The following is a 20,504-nucleotide window of genomic DNA, read 5'->3' as shown; positions in this document are numbered from 1 at the left end:
TGTAGATGTATGTTTGATGTCTTTGTAGGGCGAATTGAGCTCCACATCCTCCTACTCTGCCATCTTGATCTACATTCTTAATTTGTATTTCATTGACTCAGTGTTGTCAGCTGCCTTTTTTAGATACAGATGAGAAATAAATCCTAATAAAATAAATTATCAAACTGATGAAAACAAATAAAGGTTAGAATTGCGTATATTTTATATTTCACTTACAATTCCAGTCCTGCCTGTTCAGTTTCCAAAGGCTGAATTCGTTCCAAGACATGGGAGTACTGGACATTAGCTTTCACCCAGGCAGCCAAAGGCGCGGCGGCGGTACTGGCACGCTTCGCATTCTGAAAAAATCATCATCAAGTATCCAGCAACCTAACTTAGTTTCAAATAAAAGCCAAGTTAATTCTAGTATATTTTCTTTAAGCATTTGTTTAATGATTTATCCCAAATAATGAAGTTTTTGGTTTATAGCTAAAATCAAAATTACTATTTTAAGTGAAAAATACATAAACTGTACTTTTTTGCTTAGAAATAAATCTTTTTGAACCACACAGAATCTTTAATATGATGATATTTTATTGACATAATTACTGGTCACATTTCTAATGAATACATGGCGCCGCCCAGAACAGTGTCTTCTCTTCTATACAAGGGATAAATGTTTATGAGATAAAAGCGATTTGGAAACCACTGCTATTGGTGTCAAAGAAGAAGTACATAACATTTTGAATAAAGGGTCTAAAAAATACTAGAACCATGGAGTTTAAACTGTTCACTGAAATTAGACTAAGTATCCCAATTAAATGACACATATACAGGACTCAAAAGTCACGTACAGTAATAATCTTGCCCCCCATTCCCCTAGGTTCTAGTTTACCTAATTCTTCGGGTGAATGCTTCCCAGATATAATACTTACATCTCATCTAAACTTTTAGTTTTCAGGCAAACTAAATAATTAATAATGGTAAATTATCATACTTTAACAAGCAGAATAATATATAGTATGGAAAGGGAATTCATGGTGTAACTGTTAAAAATTACCTTTGGATCAAAAGATCCTTTATTTTTAAAAAGAAGTTCTTCAACACTTTCTCTTATTTCCTTTGGAATATTTCGTGCATCAAAGGTTGCGATGTCGTCTCTCACACCTCTTTTCGCAAGGAAACTAAAATTAAAGCATATTACTTCAAATGAGGCCAAAGAGAGTTTGCTATTTTTAACAAAAATATCAATTTAACAAAGTGATGTAGATAATACTTTTCATCTATTAGTTAACAAAAAACAGGGTACTAAAGTAAGCTTTGATGGACCAGCCGTCTTTCTTTTTTTTTTAAACAGGGAAGGAGCTCCCGAAGGATGCACAACAGTTGTCCTAACGCTCTGGGAATACCCTGAAGCTGCAAAGTGCAGGGGTTAAAGCTCGTTGCTCTACCTACACCCCTTTATGTGAACTACTGGGCACTCACATGTTCTAAGTATACAAGGAAATTTTCTGACTCCTTTATAAGAAAAGTATTTTAAAGTGCTCCCTCAAATCTAAACCTCCTCTCCCATCTCCAGATAGAAAAAGGACTCTACTATCAACCTAAGTCCTAAAATGGAAGTGAATCTCAGCACAAGCCATAACACCACTGTTACGCTGCAAAATCCAAAGCTGCATAGTCATATACTGCGGTAGCACTCAACCTTTTCTCTTCCGGTTTACATCTCTCATATTATTTTTGGGGGTCTTGCTCACTCTCCGTCTGTGTCTATCTCTGCCAAGAGTGCAAGATTCTTTGAGAACAGTGACTTTATTTTCTTTCTCAGTAAATCACAGTAAACACAATACTCTGTACTGTCTGAGGACCAAATAAATGATTATGCTTATTCACAAAATCTCAAAGATTTTACGGAATTCTTTTTCTCCCCTCGACACTTTTAAAAATCATTTATGGAGAAAGGAAAATAACAGATTTTGATACATGATACACGGACTGTCTTGAAACATCAGGGGAAAGTATGTAACCATGTACTTAGGTGAAATTCAGTTTGAAAACAATACTAAGAAATTTTTTAAAACATGAAATAATGTGTAATTCTTGGATGAAATAACATTTTTCACAAATTCAAAAACTTACCTTTTCATGCTCACCCAAGAGGTATCAAAGATACCCATCAATCTTAAAACGCCTTCAAGAATGTCTCGGATCACATCAGGTGGCATACGTAGGGAACGAATTTCTGAAAGAGATTCTGGTTTAATGTTTCCAACTGCTAGTTTAGCTTCATTGACGAGAGGCTAAAAAACAAAAAGAGCATTTTTACTTTCAAAAGATAAATATGAAAACATCACTTACTCTTTACAAGTTATCTAATACTTATCAGTTTCATTAAAAATGACTTAGTTATTTAATACCCTTTCTCTCCAGTTATCAAAATCCTCTAAAGCACAAAAAATTCAAAACATTCAAATTGAGAAAGTAAGAGTTTTTGCCACTGCAACTGCAACAATCTAATTTGGAAAATCAAATTTGTTTTGAGACAATTTGCTGTTTTCAAGAGGCTCTTTATATACACAGTCTTAAGACTTTTTGTCTATGTTAATCAGTTCTCAAGGGAAAAAAAGCCTAAGAGTCTGTCTTAATTTGTCTACAAAATACCTTTTTCCTCTACAGCCAAAACATGGTTCATGGAAAACAAAGATTATCTTTAACTACCATCAGTTAACTTGTGTACTTCTCTGAGCAGATTTTCCTTCTTCTCTTTTATAAATAATATTCTGAGTGAAAGCCACATCTGATTATACTATTAGAAAATAACTTAAGCACATAATATTTAAACTCCTACCTAAAGTTGGTAATCAAAAATGGAAATGGCTCTTAAAATGTTTCCTTTTTTAAACTTACCTTTACTTCTTTTAATTCATCATCAATTTTGCTTTTTCTTTCTTCAATTTTAACAACTTCTTCTGCAATTTTGTGCTTTAGTCTTTCAAGCTCTGTCTTTTGCTCACTAGCATCCTATGGGAATATTTAAATGCCTCCAATCAACTTTAATGCGCTCAGTATTTAAAAGCATGATACAAAAAATGCTTTTCTAATATTAATTGACATGAGAGTTTCTAATTGCCTGGGAAACTCATGATATAATTTACTTTATATTTACTATCAGGAAGTATGCTTTATATGATATAATTTTTTTCTGAAAGGCAAAGCAATAAATGCTTATTATATAAAAACCAAACATGTTTAAATTCATAATTTAGAAAATGATCCTAATAATATCCATTTAACACTTGCAACAGACTGAAGTCACTACTATTAATGCTCATTTCACAAATGAGGAAACTGAAAACAGAAGTCTTCTATAAGTCTAATAGTAGAATAGTAACAATTCTTGGAGACCGAGTATAGTACATTAGAAGTCTGTGCTGTATTTATTTTTAATGGAGGTCCTAAGCATGCACTCCACCACTGAGCTACACCCTCCCCCCAGAAGTTTGTGCTTTAGACTTTATTTTAGACAAAAAAACCCTGAAATCATGACACATTAATATGACAAAATTTATGAGCAAAAATTAGTAAAGATTCAAAGAACACTAAATTATATACTAACAAGACATGACCCTTTTGATCACGAACACAAAAATGGAGAGTCCCACATACACAAAAATACTTCAATATTATGAATGTTTGTATTTGGTTTATTTATACTATTCTAAAACAAAAGATGCAATTTGTCAGGGAACCTCTCAAGAGTCCTTCCAACAGTGGTACGCGACCATATTGTAATCATTCAGGGAACTTACAGAAACTACTGCCTGATGTCCTCGGGTGCTTTCTAGACTTACTGTGGTAACCATGTCACTATATATATACTATTCCCAGTCTATATATATATAGACTTATTATGTTATATATCTGAAACTAATATGCTATGAGTCTGTTATAGCTCAATTAAAAAAATAAAAAGGAAGACACTAGGAGTCGTCCCTCTCTTTCACTCTCTCCCCCCAAACTGGGAGAAACAAATTTCTGTTGTTTAAGCCAACAACAAAAACAGAACTAACAGAACTAACATCTGGTGTCCTACTGCCAAATACGCTGATCCTTCAGGGACCTGACACATCAGCTCCAATGAAAATTCTCTACATTCCACAAGCATTTCAACTTTTGTCTCTCTGCCACCACTCCTCAACAGGGAAAGTTCTTTTTTCCATCTTCACAACATCAAAACTTTCCTTTAGAGGCCCGGCTCATGTGGTCCTTGTTTTATTAACCTGCTCTTCCAGCTGGAAGTTATCTCCATTCTGAGCACCTGCAGCATTTAATGTGTTCCTTCCTTATGTCACAAACCTAGAGTTGCAAGCTTTAAAAGTTGCACAGTTTGGTATTAAAGCTGTCTCTCCATACCATATTTCTGTATAAAGTAACAAACAGAAATGTCTCCTATTTATAATTTAGCAAAATTACTAACTTATAATACGAGGTACATAGTTACTCTGCTAGTCTCTGCTACGTAATATAATTAGCAACTGTCTTAGAAACACCTGTTCTCAGAACAGCCCAGAGAAAACAGTAGCTCAATACTCAGTGTTTATCTCACTGATGTTCACAGGTCTGAGAGCAGAGGCACATGAGTACTGAGTATTTTCCTTTTGTAAATACACAGTTATCCATGGTTTTATCCTTTATGTAGCTTTTACTTTTTTCTTATTTCAAATTCCTCTTTAAAGGTGAAAAATATAAAGGTGTTTCAATCAACAACAATGGAAGCTGGGAGAAAATGGAACAATGCCTTCAATATTCTATAGGGGAAAAAAAATATTTGATAGGTATTTTTAACAATAAAAACGGCTAGCTGCCTCATGTAAATGGCTAGCTGCTTTATATTGCTTGATTCCAAAATTCTTTGGGGAAAAAAGTTCTGCTAATGTTTTACAGTATGAAAATTACATTTGATTTTGATATATTACTTCCAGGTCAGGTAGTTGATAAATTCATCTTGTAAACACTAAATGTGTATATGAACAATTATCTGGAAATGTTACTGTTTCTGAAAATTCCCCATCTACCAACAAATTTATTTCAACATGCCAGGTAAGATTTTTCTGACTATGTCATTTGAATCAGTCCAGATAACCGTCTTGTGATGCTCACAATAACCTTCCTCCCATACTCAGATTTTTCAATGAAGATGACAAGACACAAAAAGAAGGCTTCTTTTGTGAATAACTAAGAATCATTTTTTAACTGAGAATAAAGCAATCATGTAGGGAAAAAACAGCGATAAAATATTTTTAGGAAAAAGAAAATTTCAAACAATATCCTCTAAGAGCTGGCTGGAGATACTGCAACAATGAAACAAACAAAAAAGTAATTAGTGCCAAAGGAAACATTTAGAGTTTTTTTTAATCTCCAGAGAAATAATATAACAAAAATGAAAAACCAGTAAAAGGGTTAAAAAATGGAGTTGAGGAAATTTTGAAAGAGTAGAGCAAAAAGAGAAGAAAAAAAAGGTAAGAAAAAAAAAATTAGAGAACCAGACTAGAAAGTCCAAAGTCCAAATAATAAGAACTCTAAAAAGCAAGAGAGAAATAAAAAGAAAGGAATTACCAACAGAATAATTTAAGGAAATTTCCCAGAACTTTTATCAGGTGGAAAGAACCCCATTAGACACAGTGGATGAAAAGAAACTGAAACCAAGATAAATTACTGTAACTTTCAGTGAACACAAAGATCCATGAAAGAACAATGAAAACAAAGATCCAAAAGACGTTGAGAGGAAAAAAAAAAAAAAAAAAAAGTCACTCCCAAAAAAGATCAGGAATTAAAACAGCTTTGAGTGTTTCAACCACAACTATGGAAGCCAGGAGAAACTGGAACAATGCCTTCAATATCCTGGAAAAAAGAGCATTGCTCCCCAGAGTACTATTCCCAGCACACAACCCACCAACCAAGGACAGGGCAGAAGTTCACATACGTGACATTTCAAAGTTTCTGTCTCATGTATGCCTTCCCCAAAAGCTTTTCGGGATAAGCCCCACAGAAATAAGGGAGCAAACTGAGATGAAGGAGAAGAATCTCAGGACAGCAGCTGCGACCAGGCGAAGAATGAAACCAGTCAGAAGACTCTAGGTGTGAACGCTGCGAACGGCTGATGAAAACTACAGAACAGCTGATGCTTTCTCTAAGTTTTGACAGAATATTTAGAAACATTTTTAAATATGCAATTTATGGAGTCATAACACTCCCCTTCCTGACTATCAGAAGACTGGGAAAAAAAAGGTTACTCTTCTGAGAAATTAAGTCACAGAAGCTGTGGATTTGTTATTACCAGGCTAAGGACTCCATGGCTCAGGACTAGAATGATGCCTCAAACTAAAAACAAGGGCACTACATTTCCTTGCTGACTAACGATGTTGAGCTTTTTTTCATATGCTCACTGGCCCCTTCGTATGTCTTCTTTCATAAAGGGCAGGTTCAAATTTTTTGCCTGTTTTTAAGTTGAATCGTTAATTCTATTAGGGTAGAGTTGTAATCATTTCTATATATGCTGGATTCAAGTCTTTTATCAGATAAACGTTTGTAAATTTTCTCCCAGTCTGTGACTTGCCTTTTCATTTTCTTTGGAATTTATTTCAAAGAGCAGAAGTGGTTAATTTTGATGAGGTTCAATTCATCATTTATTTCCCTCTTCTATTTTGGTCTCACATCTAAGAAATCTGCCTGACTCAAAATCATAAGGATTTTCTTCCTGCTGTTTTCTTCTGAAGTTCTATAATTTTATGCTGTACCTTTAGATCTATAATCCATGTTGAGCTACTTTTGCTATAAATTGTAAGGTAAAGGTCCAGGATTTTTTCCTCTCTACAGGGATATCCAAATATTCCAGTAACATTTTTCAAAAAGCTCACCCTTTCCAGTTTAAGTGGTACGTCTTTATAAAATCAATTGACCATGTGTGTATGAGTCTGTTTCTAACTCCACAGTTTCCTGATAATCTGTCTATCATTACATCAATATCACCTGGCCTTGATTACTGTAGCTTTAAAGTAAACCTTTCATCATAAGCCCTCCAACTTTTTTATTTCTAGGACTTTTGTGCCATTTACTTTTACTGAGATATATACACCAGTCTGATAAATATTGATGTTAATTTAAATAGAAGAGGCATTAGACTTGAAGGTTAATAGTTACCCACATAGAGATGGGGAAACACATTTAAGACACCGTCAAGGAGGTAAAACTAACAGAACTTAATTCATTAGACATACGGATTTAGGCAACATAATTTACAAGTTCTGTCTTGAATAATTAGCTATATTCTTGTGTTATAATCTGAGGAGAACACAGGACAGGAAATTATGAGTTCAGTTTTGAACCTGTTTCAAGACGTAATGCTCATGAAACTTCCGAGAAGTCATGTCTAACAGATTATAGACTATTTGAATCCGAAGTCTGGAGGAGAGATTAGGGATGAAGGACAAAAAAACCTGGTTTTGGTGGTAGTCACTATGAAATCTGTAGTAAAGAGCACGGTAAAGGGCAGGGCCACCCTGAGAAGGCTGGCAGGTGTAAAAGAATACCCAGGCAAGAAAGGATACAGAGAAATTTCCTCTGCAAGGTCAACAAGAGGAAGACAATGCAAAGAGAGGACATACGCAAAATATTTTTAAATATCATGGAAATATAAATAGAATGAATAAAGACATTTTGTAAATCTTGAGAATACTGAAAGCGGGGAAAACCCTTGAAGCCTGAAGGAGATAAAATTAGGAAAAATAAAAGGAAGTATTATTAACAGATGGTAAACAAAATCAGTTATAGACAAATCTGTACCAATTTAAAATGTTTACATTTTTATATTTATAAGGTTTACATAAATTAATATATGGTCAATGAGGAGAACAGAGTCATGATTTTAAACAATATGGGAAAACAGCATGCTCTTCCACAAAAGTTCAAGCACACACATCACTGTTAGTCTACTCAGTATCAATAAGCGGTATTTTTTAAGTCCATGTAAGTAAAAGTGTTATTTTTCACACTGATTGGCAATCAGACATAAACGGCCTTGCTCCCGTCTGCGTTCCCGCGCTTCCATGCTTACACTAACTCTACCTGCATTGAGACCGTGATCTCCTGCAGGGCAGCATCTGCTTCATCTTGCTTAGTTTTAAGTAATACACTTTGTTCTCCAGCTGTTCTGTTCAGTTCATCCACAAGAGCTTTAGCTTCATTTAGTTTAGATACACCAGCCTACATCAATAAAATATTGATTGGCAATATTAAAAAAAAAAGGAATTTTATACACACATGGTAAACAAAGACTAAGAAAGAATCAAGCAAAAATGTGTACGTGTACATATGCAACATCAGCAAGCGGACTCAGTCTTCTTATTGCTAATTATGATTTATTCAACTGTCTAGCCATTAGTATGTAGTAAAAGACTCCACAGAGGCTTTAAGGAAAGACAGATTTTAAATCATCACATTAAAGCTGAACAGATCAACATATATTAGATAGCTTAAACCCTGGGGTTTTACACACTGCATTAGGTAGGACGGAAAAAAAAAAACAAAATAGAAGCAAAACCTCCGTAAACCTTTCTCATTTTTCAGTCTTACTGACTGGGCAACAGGACTCAGAGACCACTCGTTATACTGGGCATGACTTGGTTCTTTCTCTGTCTGTCCGTTCCCCATGTATTTTATAAGAGAGTGCTTTAAATACAGTTCTGGTCAGCGATCACTCAAAATGAAATGCCTCAGCTCCTTTTTGGGTTGTCCTTGGCCGCTGGCCTGGCCCATTCCACTGCACATGGGTAACCCAAGGAATGAACATGGACAATATTCCCTCTCCTCTTTAATATTAAGCTGGGGGTTTTGTCATATAACCAATCAGATTTGGTGAGAAAATAATGGCAAAAAAGGAATGTAATCATTCACTTGCACCCAGCAGAGACGACAAGCAACATGCCGGCTTTTTACATACACATTTTGTCTCATGTTCTCAACACAGCTACCATTCACCCAATTAAGCTGCAACTCTGTGGGCTGAAGTCATTTACCTAAAACACCACTAAGAACTAAATCAGGAAATTAACCCTCCCAAAGCATGTATAGTGGCTTAATATAAATGAAAATCAATCATTAGAAAGAAGGATAAAGATAATTTTGTCAATTAATGGTTCCTAGTTTACTACCCTCACAAAGAGAAGCAAGACCTTTGGAGAGGAAATGCTCTGACAGCATCTGAGGCTGACATTCTAATACCATAGTTAAGGTTAAGCTCTGCAATTAGAGAAATACAGAAAGAAAATTGTTCAGAATGTACTAAGTAAAATGACATGGATACAAATATAATTTTAATATTAAAGTTTACAATAAAGTATAATATTGGATGTTATGTTTTAATAGGCATTTCTGAATGTCTAAAAAAGACATTCAAAGACAGCACCATAAGCTATCAAAAGCACATAAATATTCTGCAGTAAAGAAAAGAAATAATTATTCAACCAAAGAAATTTATTGTAGTCTAATAGGCAATATAGGGAGGTAAATGAGACAGTTTCCCAAGACATTTAATACAGAACAATATTTATTTATACTAAAAATGTGCCATAGGCAACATGGCACTTTGATTTACTTTTAATACAGATAAAGTAATTCAAGATTACCACTATTGTACCTGCAAATGACTTTGTCTTTTTAATAATTCCTTTTTCTTGCTGCTACTAATGGCAGAATACACACGTAAAAAGGTCATATATCGGCTTGGCGTAGCACCATATGCTTTGCAAGACTCATGGATTAATAAAAATGATTTTAGAAAATCAGAATCAACTAGAAAGAGGAAACAAAACAAAAATAACTTAACAAATGCATGATCCATTAAGAATTAGAGAAAATAATCCTAACTATTTCTTACCAGATACCTCTACTCAATGTAATTATAACTGCAAGATAACATCTTTACTTAAAGGTGCACAGGCATTTCTCACATATCTATTCATAGCTTCCATTTTTCTTATGAATTTGAGTTTTTTAATTTCATTGATCTCTATCCTTCTGCTGTTATATATTTCCTCTGACAATTTTTATTGCTGCAAGAAAGATAAATCTACAGCTTGTCATAACATATAAATGAATTGGGACTTCACAACATGTAATACAAAAGTATGCTCAATCAAAGCTTCTTGAATGGAAAGAGACACCAAACCAAATGACACCTATCCACTCTTACTTACACAGGGAGAAACAGGACTTCAAAAGCCAAAAAATTAAGAAAAAAACCTCCCGCTGGATTCAATTCATGCATCACCAAACACATTATCTTCCTCTCACTGTCTCAATCTGTTTCCCTGTTCTCCTTACTCTGGTGAATAAAATCAACTTCTAGTGAATTTTCCATGCAGAACCCTGAGACGCATCCTTGGCTCCTCCCTCTTCTCTGCATGCCACAGCCCTTATTTAGCCAAGCCCTCCTTAGATTACCTGACCCTGCCTACCTTTTTCTCTTCATCAAGACTACTACTTACACGGCCTATGTTTCAGCCCTTTAGGCTATTGGTGGCTAAAATATCTATTTTATTTATTCAAGCCTTTTCCATGCTAGTCACCCTAACTAGAATGACTTTCACCAAACTGCCTATCTGGGCAATGTCCACTTCCTATAGTATCTGCTAGTTAGATGTTTTACTTTTCAATGTACATCATAAACTTCTACCATCATTTATATTGTTATATCGAAGTTTTACATTTATATATAATTCTTGCTATCACTAGACTATCCTAAGTCATCTCCAGTATCCAGCCCAGTACCTAATATAAAACAAGTTCAATAAATATTTAATGATTAGATGGTTAGATTAAATAAATGAATATGCTATAATAGAAAAAAAATAAAGACCACATTCAAAATTAATTTGGAAATGGAGAAAATGAGGAGGATATTGAAGAATACAGTATGACCATATTCAATAAATCATAATGCATTTTTTGAATATGAATGGAGTGTTTTGACATATCTAACTGATAAGCTAATATGAAAAGTTTAGGAGACGTCAGACAGCCACTATGGAAAACAGTATGGAGGTTCCTTAAAAAACTAAAAATAGAGTTGGTATAGGATCCAACAATCCCACTCCCGGGCACATATCTGAAGAATATTCTAATTTGAAATACATGCATCTCAATGTTCAGCACTACTTATAATAGCCAAGACATGGAAGCAACCTAAATATCCATTGACCGATGAACAAATATAATGGAATATTACTCAGCCATAAAAAAGAATGAAATAATGCCATTTCCAGCAACATGGATAGACCTAGAGATTATCATACTAAGTGAAGTTAAGTCAAGACAAATACCATATGATATCACTTATATGTGGAATCTAAAATATGATACAAATGAACTTATTTACAAAAGAGACTCACAGCCTTAGAAAACAAACTTACTAAAGGGGAAAGGGGCAGGGAGAGATAAATTAGGAGTTTGTTATTAGCAGACACAAACTACTATATATAAAATAAAGTCCTATTGTATAGCATAGGAAACTATATTCGATATCCAGTAATAGCATATGGAAAAGAACATTAAATAGAATGTACATATAACTGAATCACTTTGCTGTACACCAGAAATTAACACAACATTGTAAATCAACTATACTTCAATAAGAATTTTTTTTAAATAAAAAAAAAGTTTAGGCTATTAGTTAAAAACCTAAAGTAATGTAAGTCTTTTAGATCATTCAGATCAAAAATAAAATTTTTTAATTTCTTAATTTCAAACAACAGATATTCTGTTAAGTCCTATATGAAATGACATAAATATTAGTTTACAAATCAAGAGGGCTTTAAAGTTTAGTTTGCATCAAAAGAAATTTAACTTTGTTAGTTTAGCATTATTCAAATTCATAATCATCAGGAATCTTCAATAGTTCTACAACATTAGAACATGCCCAATTATTTCATCAATAAAAATTAGATAAAATAAATTTTATCAAAATACTACCTGAATTTTTTTTCTTTTCTTCTTTTCTTTTTTTGTCACTATATTTTTCTTCACCACCTGTTTCACTGAATAACATTTCAGGTATCTAAAACAGGAAGAGCATTTCTTTAACCGCAATTCACTATGAAAAAGTTTAAGTAAATCCAATATCAGAGGTTAAAAAACTTTAACACACACACACACACACACAAAAAAACAGTATCAACTGGACTTTCCTTCTAGGATTCTTTCCAGACTAAGACCAAAAAAAAAAAAAAAAAAAAAAAAAAAGTCACTCTTTAGAAGACATTATTTCCTAGTCAAGGAATGGCTTACTTGACATATATCAAACATCAGTTGATTGCAAATTAATAGCACCTAGGAAAAAAGCTCCAACATCTCACTTGAAAAATGCTTAAACTTTAAGAAAATCACTATTTTGATTGAATAAGAAAATAACTTAAAATCATAAAATAGTAAAATAAAGTTTTTTGGCATCAAACTAATAAAATGCCTTCATGGCATAAAAGAGTAAGAGGATTCTTAGCTTTCTTAAAAAGAAATAACTAAAAGTAAATGAAAATAATTTCATAATTGTTAATTAACATAATTGACATCAACATAATTGCTGATCCTAAAAACTATCTATTGTCTAGCTACAGCTAGGTTTTTGCCACTGTCACAAATAAGAAAATAAAGTTTCATGAACAGGTATCATTATTACTAAAGAAAATATTATAATCTTATAATAAGAGTACTATTTTAAAATATACAAAAATGTTTTTTAAAATATCTGTTTCTGGGAAAAAATTAAATTAATAGAACTCTGAAATTTTAAAATTAAGCCAAAAACCTTCAACTTCCACCCGATACAGTTAACATTCATAACAAGAGTACAAATAATCCATGTAATTAGGTCAAAATCATTTTCTGAATTTCTCAGACTGAATAAAACATTAAGCCAAAAGATCCCTTTAATTAATGCCGAGTTTGAAAGTGTCTTGGTTCTTGAGCCAAATAATGCGTTCTTTTCTCAAACACCTTCACTGATTTCTGACAAAACACTTAAGCCACTGTGAGAGTATTTTCAACATACACTTTTAAATGAATGGAAATTTGTTTCTTTGGAAACTCACTTAAATCTTTAAAATACTCCATCCCTTCTATTAGCCTGATTGTGGTCACTTCACCATATATACATGTATCAAAGCATTATGTTGTACGCTGTAAATATACGCTGTAAATACATACAATTTTATGTGTCAACTGTACCTCAGTAAAGCTGGGAAGAGAGGGCAACAGTTTACCCCCGAACAATATCCCACATTACAAAGTTTTCCTGCCTGGATTCACTCACATTCCCCTTTGCCTCCATTTTCTCTTCCTTGGAGATAAAAATAGTCCTTTGTAAAAAGAGTTGGATGGGTTATCAACTGTATTCATTCCTATTAATATGCTCAGCTCTCAATTGTTTGAATTCCTGTCCTTCTGTTATCTTATCTATTGCCTTTTTCTCAGTCACTGGCTCCCACCTCAAAGGGTCGCCTCCTGAGACCTTGTCACTAACAGTGGCTGAGACCATCTCATAGCCTCACTTTCAAACATCCCACTTTCTCCCACGGCACTCGCTTGTCCCGGGCTCACTCTCTCTGTAACAGCAACAGTCCTCAGGTCCCACCAAGACCTCCCGTCTATTAACTGCACCACCTTTACCCTGTCCCTCACCATCTTCCTCCTGTAATTTCATAACCCCCTTAGCCTTCCCTTGCTTTGTTGCACTCAAGCAGCAAAGCCCCAGTGGTTAAATGCAGGTCAGCACCTACTGCAGGTCCACACCCACGAGTGCACGCGCGACTGGAGAGAAAACACACGACTATGCCGAACAGCCTCAGCTGAACTTCATAATCACTAACCTCGCGAGAACCCTTCATGGTACCTGGCTACCATACTCCTAAACTTTTCGCCCACTCTTCCAAACTACTAGTTTCCATCTCCACTTACAGCTCTTCAAGACACCAAAATTTCTTCCCTCAACTTATCTCCCAGCTGATAATCTTACTTCCTATGTCACTGAGAAAACGGAAACAACCAGAAGGGTGTCCAAAGCTTGCCAGCACCACACCTGCTCACCTGCTTGGTGAGCCTACTGCTCACCTGTGCCCCTGACCCTGGTCCTTCCTGTTATTACGGATGACGCTTCCATCCTCAAGCAAAGGCCTGTCCTTAATCGTTTCATGTTTGACCCATATGCTGTCTGCTACCCAAGGATACTATTCTAGCAACTTTCCCCGTCTCTCATGTAACATGTATTTTTTTTTGCTTTTATTTTCATTCCCAACAGCACATGAACACGCTATAGTTTGACCCACCTTAAAATTAAAAAAGAAAGCACTATTTTAACCACCACTTTCTCCAGTTACTGATCCATTTTTCTTTTCCACTTTATAACAAAATCCCTCCAAAAAGGTGACCATATTCGCTCTCCAATCTTCTCATTCTTTCTGAAACGTATTTCAATGTAGCCTTTTTCTACTACTAACTGAAACTGCTTTATCAAGGTTACCGATGGACTCCACGCTGCTGAATCCAATGATCAGTTCCCAGGCTGGATCTCCTTCCACGTGTCACAGTTCGTGCTTCCTTAATTCTTCAAAATGCTGCCTTCGTTGGCTTCTGGGCATCACTTGTCTTCACTCTTTCCTGCTTTCCTATTTCCCAAGCAGCTCCTTCTCAGTATCCTTTGCTGGTTCCTTTACATCTCAACTTCTTAATGTTCTAGTTCCCAGGGTTCAGCTTTCAGATCTCTTCCCTCTCTTGTCAACATTCATTCCCTTAGAGATATTCTTTCTCATAGCTTTTAAATACCACCTATACTCTGATAATTCACAGACCTTAACCCCTGAACTCATGTATTCAAATGCCTTCTCCATCTTACAACTTGGATGTCTGACATCTCATATTTAACACATCTAAAGCTAAAAGTCACATATTCTCCTCTTAAATGTTCTTCTCTCAGTCTCCCCTTCTCAACTGACAGGTACTCCATCCTTCTAGGCGCTCAAGCCAACAAACTTGGCGGTATCCTTAACTCCTCCCTTTATCTTCTGCCTTAGTACCGTCTGTCGGCGACTTCTGTTGTTTCTACCACAAAACACATCCAGTATCTGCCACTCACCACCTCTACCACATCCTGGGAGCAAGCCATCCTCGTCTCCCATCTGGATTATTACAGCATCTTTATAACTGCTTCCTTCTCGTCCTCTATGGTCTATTTACAAGTCAAGAGTAACCCATTAAAACATTAGAATAGTTTTACTCAAAAGCCTCCAAAGGATCCCTTCCTGGTTCCCAGGAAAACCTAACATCTTCGTAATAGCTTCCAAAGCCCCACCCTAACTGTTCTCCTCTTACTTCCCTGACCTAACCTCCAACTACTGTCCCCTGATGACTGTGTTACAAATGAACTGGCTTCTTGCTGATCCTCAAAATCACCAGTCATGCTCTCATCTCAGGGTCTTCACCTAGAAAGCTTCCCCCCGAGATATCCCCCAAAAGAATGTAAATTCCATGAGGGCTGGGTCTTGTCTCTTTTTTTCTGCTGTATTTCCAATATATAGAAAAGCAGCACTCAATAATTACAACTTAATAAATGTCTCTTGTTCATGTGGCCTCCACACTTTTCTCTCCTTTATCTACTTACTGAAATCTAAAGTATCAACCCACCTGTAAACCCTGTCTATCATCTCAAATTATGCTCCATCCTAAAAATTATGACAAGCATTAGAGTGCACTTCTATCATACAAAAATAAATGAATGACTGGGCATATGACTATCATTCAAAGAGACACTATTGAAAATTATTATTTCTTCAAACAAAGCAAAGGCTTCCAGTTGAGATGGGGCTATGAGTTCACTCTTTAAATTCATCCCTCTCCAAACACACAGCATAACAATGACAGATTTTTTTTAAAGGATCTACAATGTTTTTAAGTTTAACAACTGAAATTATTGCTGGGATTTTTTTTTTTATTATAAGTTAACCTATGATAGGCTAGGAAATGAAATGCATAAAATTTTTAAAGTATGATAAATATTTCTGTAATCTTGATAATCTTCAACCTAAAATTCAACCTCAACTGAACTATCACACAAGAGTATAAAGAAAACAAAGTTACTTTCAAACATATGAGAGATGTTCAGTGCCACAACAAAGGTAGTATAATAAACAGCAAAGAGAAGTTGTGAAAATCAGTAACTTTAAAGACTGTGCTCAGATGAATGGATAAAGACGACGTAGTATAGACACATGATGGACTATTACTCAACCATAAAAAGGAATGAAATAATGCCATTTGCAGCAACGTGGACGGACCTAAAGATTATCATATTGCATGAAGTAAGTCAGACAGAGAAAGACAAATAACATGATATCACTTATATGTGGAATCTAAAAAACAATGATACAAATTCTATTTACAAACCAAAAACAGACTCATGGACGTAGAAAACAAACTATGGTTACCAAAGGGGAAAAGGTAGGGAGCGATAAACTAGAGGGTGGGGATTAATAGGCACACATCACTATATATAAAACAGATGAACAAGAACCTACTGTACAGTACAGGTAGCTATATTCAATTTCTTGTAATAAGCTATAATGGAAAAGAATGAAAAGAAAAAATATATATGTATAACTGAACCACTTTGCTGTACACCTGAAACACTGTAAATCACCTACACTTCAGTAAAAACAATTTTAATTAAAAAAATTTTAAATGTGCTTGTTTTTTATTTCCACACTTAAACGTTAAACTTACTTTCTTCATACTGCTATCTGACCAACCCTCCATCCACAACACCTGGCATTTCTTGTGCAAAGCTGGATTACTCTCACAGTTTATTATGAAGTTTAAATTTGCAGAATCCATTATCAAGACAATATGCAAGTTTTGCTGAATTCCTAAAAAAAAAAAATGAGAAAATTATAATCATGGAATATTGCAAAAATAATTAGAGAAACCTACATATGGTCTGGTTTTATGAAATAGAAATTTTCTGAAATGGGATGATAGGAGCTATTTATTGAAAAAACAAGCTATAAAACAGTTTTACAGTATAATTTTCATTTTGGTTAAAAAATACTTGTGTGTGTGTGTGTGTGTGTGTGTGTGTGTGTGTGTGTGTGTGTGTCTGCTAAGAAAAAAGCTCCAGAAGGACACTCACCATGAAGATGAGAATACATACTAGACTGCCGTTTTGTATGTTACTTTTCAATTGCGATACCAGATTCCATTTTTAATTTTTCTTTCAAGGATCTTCACTCTAATATTCCCACACAAAACTGAGCTCTGGTTTTCTTTTAGAATTACCTTGTCCCTGTTTCAATATCAACATCATTTTCCCATCATAAAAAGAGATTTGGAAAATCTCATTTTCTAACCTCTGAATTAGATAGCACTGAGTTTAAAACAGCACTGAGATGATCTGTTTCTCAGAAGTGTGGTGGAATTTCCCAGTAAACCTGAAGGAGAAGGAAGGGCGGGTAGCTCTTTAACAATGTTCTGTTTCATCAGTAATTAATGTTCGCTTAGAAAAATAAAGGTCAGCATAGTAGTAGCGTCTGGGTGGTGGCATCATTACTTCATTTTGTGCTTATCAATTTTCAGCATCTACAGTCAACATGAAACTTCTGCAATAATAAAAAGTACTTTCAAAAAAAATATAGCCTGGCACAATCTAAACAGTTCAGTAATCCTCTAAGATACGGGGTACTAAAGCACTAATTCTGCCACTTGAAAACAATGGCAGCAATTCCAAAGAACATTACCACACTTTCATCCTTCTCTTCTGCTAAAATTTTGCTAACATGTTTTTACTGTAGGTTATTAGCCTTTCGGCTACCTATGTGCTATTTTCTGAAAGTTCTATGAAAAAGAAAAAAAGTACAAATTACCAAAATACCAAAAAAAGTAGAAATCACCAAGTGGACCCAAGACTTAAGATACCTCTGCAATAATGAGAAAGCAAGCCAAATTAAATGGTATTTATTTCACATAAACCGTAGTTTAAATTGATTCACAAGTTCTGTGCCACTTACTGTATGTGAAGTAATTGAAGACGGGTCCAAAAAAGCCATCCTGTGAAGCCTCATCTTTCAGAGGCAGCAGCAAGGGCTCTAATTCTTCAAGAGTGTAGAGTCCAGGAACTTCTCCTACAAAAGAACATTGCATTTCTTTTGAATTTTGGCTGCACTCACTAATTCAAAAACATTTTACACACATAATGCTTCTTCCATTTTTATATTAAATAATCTGCCCTTATTCAATCTGTTTCCAAGAATAAACAAACCCTATCATGTCTATATTATTCATAAATTTACATCTGTAGCCTTCATTTGATAAAATTCAAACTCCTATTCAAGCCATTAAAGACAGTTCATAATCTAGCCAGCTATCTGCTTTTCCAAGTCCTTCTCTACACCGTCCCCAGAAGACCTTGTCTTTCTAGTCTCAATGAACTTCCTTGTGTTCCATAAATGTAATGAAATAGTCCCTCCTCCTGGAATACATTACACTCACAGTCTTCCTCCTGCCCTCATCTTCCTCCAAAATTACTGTTCATCCTTCAAGATATGCTTTTGCCAACTATACCCATGAGCCTTTCCTGACTACCCACATGCGAAGTACAACACACTTTTCTCTTTCACATAATGTCCAAACATATCACTGCTTAGCATTTACCACATCATTTAATAATGAATGAGTAACTTCCGTCCTGCCCAATTAGCTTCTGAATCCTCAGACGGCAAAATCTGATCATGATCAATATTAAGCTTATGACATTCTTATCAAAGTATCTAAAACATAAATATTTGTTAAGTAAATGAATGAATTAATGACTGAACAAATGAATCAATAGGTGTGTATTAGAAATGAGGAGAATCAGTCCATGGCCTGCTACTGTGCAACAGGATGATGAAAGTCAGTCGAAGTTGATTAAGACTACAAGAATTTGAAAGGGGCCCTGAACCACGTGTTGTTCAGCACAAAAAATCCAGTATTTAATGAGTATTTGTTAAGCCAATACATTTGTAGCGCAGAAGAAACTGTAAGACTAAGTGAAAATTCTTTTGCTACATATCAAAAGCACTGCAATCACGCAGGGCCCCTCACAGTCTGAATCCCCACCTTTGTTTAGGCTCAGCTCAGAGGTACCAGACCACCCGCATCCACCAAGTGTGTACATACTCAAACACATGCATACATAAATTTGTTCTGTGTCTTTCTTTAAATTTCAGCCATACCAAAATGCTTTTGATCTCTTAAATGTAGCAAAGGAAGCTAGCTCTATTTATACTAAAGGGAATAAGAATTAGAAATATAAAAAAGAGAAAGGCCTATTAAGTACTTTCTCGGAAAGTATTTTTCAAACACATTTTTTGCCAACAATGTCAGCAAAATTTAACTTTACCAAGATTTAACTATTTATGATTTTTGCCATTATATCTTCATTATGAAGACCAGTTTATCTTAAGGTAAAAACAGTTACTGAGTTAATGCTTATCTGGATGTTTGCTTTTACAAAATAAAACAAAATCCCTATATATCTGGCCTACTAGTTTATCTCAGCCAAAATGAACAAGGTCTCCACCTAGTGACGATTTAAGCAATATGCAAGAATGTGCACCTTAAAAATCAAAAGAGGTTATTCATACAAAAAGGCCACAAACCGTTGCCTTTAACAGAAACTGACCCTCCATTTGTCTAACCAGAGTCCCAGTGTGTACTTCTTTCTCATCTAGGCGTTAAAGTTCAGATACCTCACTTTACAAATGAAATGTTTTCTTCAGCCAAAGCTGTTAAATTCTGAAAAAAAGGCTTTTATCTCAGAGCCTACCTAGCAAGTTACAAACCAAATATTTAATAAAAGCTGAGTGGAATGTGAGCAGCATGTAAATTTGTCCTCAGGTCTCCACAATGGAACAATTCATAGTTGAAACTGACTTTTTAACAAGGTTTGCTTTATACTTAAGTAATAAAATACTCTTGGTCCAAGTTTAAAACTAAGCTACCTCATACCAGTTCTACTAACAGTGATTATTCATTTTAAGGAGATTCTAGTAAACTTCATAAACTCTTCAGAAAAGAAAGAAGTACAAGAAATTGCAGGTATCCTCTCCAGAAGACCAGCAAGAAGGTCACGTGGCTCCAGAGACAACAAGAGAAACCACAATTCAAGAAATATAAGATCTCTTATATCTGTAATGTATCTGTTAATCTATAGCCATATTTAAGGCCATATCATAATTATTCAACCATTCCTCTAATAATGGACAGTGAGGTTCTATCAAAAATTTTATTACAAATATACTACATATTTCCTTACATACTAATTTTTTTATTTCTATAGTTAAAATTTCTACAGATAACATAATTGCTATATCAAAGGGTATGGCACATGTCTTAAACAAGTACTGGTTGTAACTTTCCCAAAAGATTATGACAGATAACAGTCCTAC

The 20,504-nt window shown here is 34.7% G+C and overlaps 1 protein-coding gene across 5 annotated transcripts in view; it reads right to left on the bottom strand.

The window, feature by feature from the left end:
• The window catches only part of DYNC2H1 (dynein cytoplasmic 2 heavy chain 1), a 264,211-nt gene that overhangs the window by 159,257 nt on the left and 84,450 nt on the right, over nt 1-20,504 (bottom strand). For all 5 annotated transcript variants that reach the window (XM_031460657.2, XM_031460654.2, XM_064492852.1 and 2 more), the window contains exons 51-59: nt 18,084-18,197; nt 16,804-16,946; nt 12,007-12,091; nt 9,674-9,828; nt 8,104-8,241; nt 2,887-3,000; nt 2,119-2,279; nt 1,040-1,163; nt 217-338 (exon numbers count right to left, since the gene is read on the bottom strand). In XM_031460657.2, coding sequence (XP_031316517.2) covers nt 217-338; nt 1,040-1,163; nt 2,119-2,279; nt 2,887-3,000; nt 8,104-8,241; nt 9,674-9,828; nt 12,007-12,091; nt 16,804-16,946; nt 18,084-18,197 — 1,156 coding nt within the window. The remainder of the gene's footprint in view (nt 1-216; nt 339-1,039; nt 1,164-2,118; nt 2,280-2,886; nt 3,001-8,103; nt 8,242-9,673; nt 9,829-12,006; nt 12,092-16,803; nt 16,947-18,083; nt 18,198-20,504) is intronic.

Source organism: Camelus dromedarius, chromosome 12, assembly GCF_036321535.1.
Source record: "Camelus dromedarius isolate mCamDro1 chromosome 12, mCamDro1.pat, whole genome shotgun sequence".
NCBI lineage: Eukaryota > Metazoa > Chordata > Mammalia > Artiodactyla > Camelidae > Camelus > Camelus dromedarius.
Note: the sequence above shows the minus strand (reverse complement) of the source record. Positions and strands in the feature narration are given on the sequence as shown.